The sequence below is a fragment of the Mustela lutreola genome, chromosome 4, assembly GCF_030435805.1.
Source record: "Mustela lutreola isolate mMusLut2 chromosome 4, mMusLut2.pri, whole genome shotgun sequence".
In the NCBI taxonomy this organism is placed as follows: domain Eukaryota; kingdom Metazoa; phylum Chordata; class Mammalia; order Carnivora; family Mustelidae; genus Mustela; species Mustela lutreola.
The window spans coordinates 170,745,671-170,753,987 of NC_081293.1; the positions used below are offsets into that span (position 1 = coordinate 170,745,671).

General features: G+C 36.6%; 1 protein-coding gene across 1 annotated transcript; it reads left to right on the plus strand.

Annotated features, from left to right (window-relative positions):
* Positions 1–314: 314 nt before the first annotated feature.
* On the plus strand, positions 315–7,589 carry LSM8 (LSM8 homolog, U6 small nuclear RNA associated). The gene is made up of 4 exons (XM_059171673.1): positions 315–468; positions 1,639–1,679; positions 4,215–4,342; positions 6,849–7,589. Exons 1-4 carry the CDS (start codon positions 330–332, stop codon positions 6,937–6,939), a joined length of 399 nt encoding a protein of 132 aa, XP_059027656.1. The 5' UTR covers positions 315–329; the 3' UTR covers positions 6,940–7,589.
* Positions 7,590–8,317: the final 728 nt, after the last annotated feature.

The window sequence follows — 8,317 nt, forward strand, 5'->3', positions numbered from 1 at the left end:
CCTATGAGAACAGTCCTCTACTTGAGATGAAAGCACCTTGTTTCGTTTTCTCCCGCCTTCCCTGTCTTCTCTCAACCTTTTCCGCCAGTAACTTCTACCACACTTTCACTCCACTAGAAAACTCGCTCCCCCACCTTCCAGCACCTTCCTCCTCCCTTCAGCCTCCTGCTCGCTTTTGTCACTCGGGGCGGCTGAGATCGCAGACCGGAAAAACAGCGGAAACACACTACGCACGCGCATTCACTCGCCAGCGCTGGGCCTCTCAAGTGTGGTTGGCCGGTTTCTCTCCATCTCTCACTGGCTCGCTGCGACGCTGTAACTCTCGCGATATGTGCTGCCGCCAGTGGGCGGGAGCCGCTGCCGGTTCCTGGCGGGCCTTTCTAGCTGCAGTTGGCGCTAGTGTTCCTGCGTTGTTCGGAGCTGCCGGGCAGAGCATCATGACGTCCGCCTTGGAGAACTACATCAACCGTATCCTCCGGCCGGCTGCCGCGGGCTACAGCCGAGGCCATGGCGAAGCCCGCGTCCGCACTGGAGAGGGCTGGTGCTGGAGAGACCGGGAGCCGGGGTCGGCGGGCGGTTGGGATACCCGGCCACTGCGGGGCCTGGGCTGGGTGCGGATGAGGGGCTTAAGAGTATGGGACCCGCCAGTCCCGCTCCCGGGGCTGGAGCCCGCCGCTTCTGGGGGCCCAAGGCGCCATTTAATTTTAACCTAAAACAAAACAGAACAATGTGATTATTACGAACTTTTCCCTTTCCCTATAGAAATCAGCTCTCTATTTCTCTGTACTACCCTAGGGCCTATACGTTCACGTTTGGGAATAAGATCAGCAGTCGTCCTAGCGGCGAGGAGGGTCTTGCAATCCAAGAATTTGTTTTATTCATAGGCTTGGCTTATTGTTGGAAGATACCAAAAACTTTAAAGATGGTGCACAAGTTGGACTTCTGCCCCTTTACCACGTGAAGTCTCAACTTCTTTGTTGATAGAATGAAATTAATGCTTGCTGTTGTAGTTGATACTCATGAAGAGCAAACCGCTTGTAAAACCCCGTGTGGAGTCTTAATGTACCCTATAGAAGTATTAACCATTTTAAAATCTCAGGACAGAAACACTACATTGCTCTCATGTATGAATTTGGAACAAAAGTGAAATATTAGATGCTTAATTGTGCAAGCATATTGGCACCTTTGACATGGACTATAGCTTCTTTTTTGAATTCCAGAGGCCAGGTCCTGGAAGAAAGTGTCTCAGCACGCTTGAAAGCATTCAGTATTGATGAATCAGTTTTCCTTTTAGAGATAAAGGATCAGGTCTGGGAAAGTGGTAAATGTCTTGCTCCAAGCCCTATGGGAAGTATTTCTCCAGTGAACGTACCAGACATCTCCGCTGTTTTGAGACTGGAAAACAACAGATCACATAAAGGGATTTTCTTTTTCTGTTTTTCCCTGTTTTAATTGTGTAGTTACTACAAATTTTGAGGAAGTTAAAAACTTAAAGATACGTTGTTAATGTAGTGCTGTGTTAAGTAGTTATGTCTTAATTCTGTCACCTTTTTCCTAGTAATTCAAAACCATTTCCTCAGGAGATCCCAGGTTTTCATTTTCATTCCCTGAGAATGCTTTCCTTAATTCAGTTATCAGGAACTGTTGCAGTTATAACTTCTGATGGAAGAATGATTGTGGTAAGTAATAAGCATATTCATTCTCTCCTTGTAAGCTTATTGGTTGTAAATTTTTATGTAAAACTTCTGATCTCTAATGCCTAGGCCTCACAGTACACCTGCATTGCAGTTTTGTTATGGTTCAGCTCTCTTTTTGATAAATAGCTGCTGATCCATATTTTCTTCACTGATAGATGTTGGTGTAATTTACATAGAAAGCTTCTAGGAGCCAGGATGGATAATAGATTCTGTCCTCAGAGATCTTCTAGTCTAGTCTTCAGACATTTGCTTGTATTTTATATTTATCTTCCTCTTCAGTTTTTAATTTCCTTCCCCATTCAGTGCTCTGGCATTCACTATGTGAATTATAGTTTTTTTGAAATTTTGTGTATGCATCTTAGAAACTTCATGATAGATACTACATAGGTAGAATAATGAACATTTAGGGCTTGTATGGTGTTAATATATATTCAGTATCTATAGGCTTAGGACCTCTGTTTTCTGTAGGACAAATTGTGATGATTGACTCTTTTATTTCATCTCATTTGTCCTTGTATCACAGACCGCCCCCCTTTTAATTCTAGAAAATTCTTGGATTCTCTCCTTGATCTGTTCCTGACCTGAGGAATTTATTTCATGATTTTTGGCTACTTACTTATTTCTTCACTTATAACTCATACATTGCTTGCTTTCAAAAACAATTTTAAAGCTGTTAAACTTTATTTTCTGTGTGTAATTCATATATTTTAATCTCTTGTTTTTCCATCTGCAGTTGTTTTTGTTTCTTTTGCTCTATTTAATTTTTGTCATTTTTCTCAGTGGGTCCATAATGGCTATTATCAGAGTGTTAGACTTAGCCATTTATTTAAATGTGTATCATGTACCAGGAACTTTACATGTATTATATCATTTAATCTTCAGTAACTCTGTGAAGAATTATCCTTGAATTCGAGGTTAGGAACCAGGCTCAGAAAAAAGTGAATCACTTTCCCAGAGTCACTTAGATAGTAAGTGGCAGAACCAAACTGGGTTTTAAATTCCACTTGACTCCAAAGCTAAAGGTGTCGCCTTGCTTCCTTCTTAGTCAAGAGAACAGTCTTTTCTTTTTAGGCACCTTAGTGTATTTTGTCAAATAAGGACAGTTTGAAATATTTTTATCCCATCTTAACACTTAAAGACCTCTATTACTATTAACATATATTTGCAGATGGTTTTGTATTTTGTGAAAATCTCAAACTAAAAATTTTCCTATTTTTAACAGGATTGATAAAAAACTTTGAGAATTTAACTTTACATAGGAAAGAAAATGATTTTAAAAGAGCATTTTGAGTACTGAAGTTCAGTATTTCAGTATTTTATTGACACATGGCTCAGTTGATAGAATAGTTACGTATAAAATCATGTCAAGAGGCTATGTCTGGGTATGTTAACAACTCTAATTAGTGAATACCCTGTATTTTGTTTCTCTTCCAAATTTTAGGTTATCATTTTGTCATTATTGTACTCTGATTTTACATATTTTGATTTTCAAAACATGAAACAGTTTAATAATGAGCTTCAGAGAATTAACCAAAACTAATATGTTGATATTTCTTCAGAAACTTAAATAGCATCTGAGCTACTATGTTGTGCTAGACCCATATCTTCTTTTATTCAAAACCAAGATTCTTCCATAAAATTTTCTCCGAATATTTCCTTCAAGTTCTGGTTCTAATAATTGCCATGATATTTGTATCTACCTTACTGGATTTTGGGAAGATTAAGTAAATAAATGCAAGGCCCATAGAACACTGGCAGATAGTAAGTACTCATTAAGTGTTAGCTGTTACTACCAGTTGAAGTTGGTTTATGTTTATGGGACTGATTTGAATCTCTGGAGAATGGTAAATTATACTTTTTATTCCTAACAGTATAATAGTAGTTCAGTGGTCTGGGCCTGAAGCTAGCCTTTTGTGGTTCAACTCCAAGCTCTACTACTTTCTACTCATGAAACCTTGAGAGATTACTTAACCTCTCTGTGCCTCAATTTTCTTCTATGAAGTGGGAGTAAGTAGTATGTACCTCAAAGAATAAAAACTATTTGAGATAATGTGTGCAGTGTGGTTAGCACAGGGCCTAGAACTAGGGTGTAGCGTGAAGTGACTCTTTACGTTCCTGTGGCTATATATGTTCTTTCCCTTTTTATATGTTTATATAGTACCCCTTAAGTTTCATTTGTTTTAGTCTTTGTCCAGTGTTATCTCCTGGACTGTGTGGGCTTTTACGCTACCTCCTTACACTGGTACATAGGTGTCCTTCATAACTGAACAACTCTTACACACTAGTCAGACTACGGTGATTTTTTTCCCCCATCTCAGAAAACCAAGAGGTAAGTTTTGTTTCCCTGGATACTGTTGGTTATAAAGAAGTAAGAAGTACTCTAAGATAATTAATTAAAAATAAAAAACAAGTACTCTGTTGGTATACCTGGCAACTAAAATTTTTGTGTCATTGAATTTACATATTCAGGTAAACCACAATATTTGTCTTTTTTTCTCTTGAATGTTTTCTTTACAGGGAACACTGAAAGGGTTTGACCAGACCATTAATTTGATTTTGGATGAAAGCCATGAACGAGTGTTCAGCTCTTCACAGGGAGTAGAACAAGTGGTGCTGGGGTTATACATCGTAAGAGGTGACAATGTGTAAGTAAAATATGTCTATTTTTAAAGGCAGGTTAAATACACTACAGATGTAGACTGCTTGCTATCTGGGAAAGAGATTTTTATCTAAGATTGGTCCATGTTTCTGATAGTTAAGGGGCCTAGATCAGGTCCAGAAAGGGCCCTCCCTTACACCGAATACTTCACTAGAGAGGCTTTTTAAAAATTGGACCCCTAATTTTATTTTTATATACCCCTAATTTTATATACCCCTAATTTTATTTTTTATTTTTTTAAAAGATTTTATTTTTATTTATTTGACAGAGATCACAAGTAGGCAGAGAGAATGGGAAAAGCGGGCTCACCAGTGAGCAGAGCCTGATGCAGTGCTCGATCCCAGAACCCTGAGATCATGACCGGAGCCAAAAGCAGAGGCTTAACTCACTGAGCCACCTAGGCGCCCCCAAATACCCCTAATTTTAGAGCAATATAAAATACATTTCTAGAGTCTAAAGCTAGGGTTTGAAGATGCCTTCAGAATCTTTTGTGTGAACAATTTTAAATAATTCATGTTTTAAGAGCATTGAATTTACAATAAGTACTTACCCATTATTTACTAAGTTTTTAGTATAATTGGAACACTGAAGATGCCCCGTGTTCATGCTGTAAAAATCAGTGAACTTGTGACATACCGATATGGCAGTTTGAGAAGACCTATTTTTGTGGTAGTAATTTAAGAAAAGTCTGGAAGTTTAGAGTAATACTGTCCAATAGAACTTGTGGTCATGATGGAAGTATGTATCTGCATTGTCTACTGGTAGGGTACTAGCCATCTGTGGCTATTGAGTGCTTGAGAAATGGTGTGATTAAGGAATTTAATTTAATTACTTTTAATAGTCCCATGTGGCTAGTATAGTTAGAGAGGCTAGAATATTGTTGAATCATTTTCTAGGTATAGAATTAAAATGTAGCTGGGAGATCTGTCGCACATCTAACATTGCTTTGGAAGACAAATAGGATATAGAAAGTGAAAGAATATTCATTTAAATTATCTTAAGAAAGTCACCTTTAGATAGATAAATTATTTGATCTTTAATAAAAAGTTTGGGGGTATATAAGATATTCTAAAGAGGTGAATTTTAGGTATGAAGTTATAAAGTGAGCTGTAAAAAAAAAAAGAAAACAAAAAAACGAGAGAAAGGCAAAGCATTTAGTGGGGACCAGTCCCCCTGACCAGAATAATAGTGATTACTTATATTGGGGTTTTCCCTAATAATTGATTTTAAGAAACTTTCTCCTACTTTGATTTAAAAAAATTAAAAAGCAAACTTTTTTGGACTTGAATTAAAAAAGTTTAAACCTTGTTATAGATTCAGTGGTATGCTGGAGTGGTTCAGGGAAGCAGATTTTTACATTTTCAGGAATTTTGCAAGCTGGTTGATTGATATCTTGGTGGTGGTAGCTTGAAACTGACCACAGCGGGAGTATTTGCACTATGGATATAAGTAAACAGTGCAGAGCTGCCTCCCCCTTTTCCTTTGGAGAGCCCTTTTTAAAAAACATGTACCAGTTCTCTTCTGTCCTCCCTAAAGATTTTAAATGATACTAAATTTTTTAAGGTGGAATTGAGATCTTTGATTTGTTTTATGTTGAGAAAACATAATATATTTTCACAGAGTTGGGTACTTCTCATTTATTAGAGAGCTGGAGGCTTTCTATAGCTTAAAGCACACTTGGGAAAATTCTGTGTTACAAGTATTCGCCTATAGAATTTACTCTTATTAATGCCAAACTAATTTAAACAACCAGTTTATTATGGAATAATGTTTTATACATGTTCCGTGGTGAGGCTATAACAGTTTAGGTATCCAGCTGGAGAGCCATGGCTTGGTATTAATGGTATTAATGAAATTAATATTATAGATATTATGGTAGAATTAAATCCAGGAAAGATTTGCTGGCTTTAACATTAGCCAATCACATCAAAAAATCATTTGCTATGATATCTGAGTACCCATTGCTACTGTTATCTTTATATGTGAAGAACTGTACTTTTTGGTCTTGGATTTAAATTGAATAACTGCAAAATCCTGAAAAGGAAACTAATGGATGTTGTGTTTGTGTGTGAGTGTATGTGGATTTAGTTCATTGAAGTTACTCCAGTAGACAAATAGACACTTTTATTTGCTAATTTAGTAGTGATTTTGTGATCATCTGCAGCACAGTCCCTGGATTGAATTGTTGAGTTGAAGTCATAGGATTGGAATTTGTGGGGGTTTATACCATACCTATCTGATATGTGTCTTTTTCCTTTAAAGACTCATGATCCAATCACACTGTATGCATTTTGTCCTTTAATAGTGGCTTCTGTAATAATGTTGCCTTCGGATTATTTCTTGAAGTAACTTGTGACTTAAATGTACAATTCACTACTTCGTGGACACTATATTTGCCTTTTACCTTAAGTAGTTTTTACCGTGTCCTTTCAGTTTTATTTAGAAATGAGATTGTTTTAACTGATTTTTTTTCTTTCCTTAAATAACTACAGTGCAGTCATTGGAGAAATTGATGAAGAGACAGATTCTGCACTTGACTTGGGGAATATTCGAGCAGAACCTCTAAACTCTGTAGCACACTGAGGAAGAATTACATACATTGGACAACTGTAAATCTTTGTATAGAAGCTGATTATTCTGAGGATGATGTATGGAATTTTTATGAATGTGTAATTGTGGACTTTTGACACCATATTGAGTAACTGTAATGTGATATGTAAATTAAAATATTTCTACATTTCCTTGAAAAACATTTTTTTTCCTAAATCATGTATAGTAGCTTGGTTTAATTTTTCTCTTAAATAGTACTAAAATCTAATGTTCACTTTGAGAACAGATATTTCATATTTTAATACAGAAAACTAGTTAACAAGAGAAATTTGTATCCTATGTAAATCAAGCATAAAAATACCATCAGTAGTGCAGGATACATGTGTTTCCCTATTTTTAAGAAAGTCACAGAAAGGTAAGTCTTGTAATCTGAATCATCCCCATTTATCACACTGCTCTGGTGGTTGGTTGCTCTCCAGCACCTTAGAAGTGTAGGTAAAAATGTGTTTGGTTCATAAAAGGAAAAAAGCTAACAAAGTTGCATATTATCTGAAAAAAATGGATTCCATAGTCTTGAAAGCCATCTTGGCTTTTAATCTTAAAAATTGGGGAATTTCTAGCATTAAAGGAGTTTTTTGTTGTTGTTTATAAATGTGAGTAAATAAACTTGACATTTATATTGAGGCAGTGCTTGCTCTTATTGTCAACAACTTCCCCTGACTCCTTGGTTCCATAAACCTGTTTTCAAGAGAAGTAAACATGGTATCTCAGAGCAACAGTCAGTAGAACTGGTTGATTATTTCAGTGAGTCAATTAAGTCGATAATGTCCCTCATCTACAAGTAGGCTTTTTTCTAAAGCCCCTTGTAGAACTATGTTCACTTTTTAAAGAAGCCATAGAAACAATGGTACAAATAGTGTTGAGATCCAGAGTATTCCAAAGAAATTCTCATCAACCACTGAGGGCCAAAGTATGTAACTTTGTGGTGAATAGAAACTAGAATAATACTTATATTCTTATAATTCAAGCAAAATTTAAAGAGTTTTTCTTTTTTTAAAGTGAAAATGTTTGGTAATAGGGGTTGGCAAGCTTTTTTGTAAAAATGCAGATAGCAAATATTTTAAGCTTTGAGGGCCATATGGTCTCTGTCATAGCTACTCAACTCTCTTGTAGTATGCAAACAGCCATAGATAATACATAAATGAATAGTTATGGCTGTGTTCCAAATAAACTTCATTTACAATAATAGGTCGCAGGCAGGATTTGGCCTGTAGGCCATAGTTTGCTGACCCTTGGCTTAAAAATACTATAACCTCCGTAAGAAAAGATACGGGCTAATTTGTATAAAATCTGAAAAGGGCTTCTGGAATAGATCCTTTCAGAGTTTAGAGGTAGATTTTGTTCATACTTT

Coding starts and splice junctions, on each gene's coding strand:
- LSM8 (XM_059171673.1), top strand. CDS start 330: ATGTGCTGCCGCCAGTGGGCGGGAGCCGCTGCCGGTTCCTGGCGGGCC. Junction 1,680..4,214: donor CTGATGGAAGAATGATTGTG/GTAAGTAATAAG, acceptor TTTTCTTTACAG/GGAACACTGAAAGGGTTTGA. Junction 4,343..6,848: donor ATCGTAAGAGGTGACAATGT/GTAAGTAAAATA, acceptor AAATAACTACAG/TGCAGTCATTGGAGAAATTG.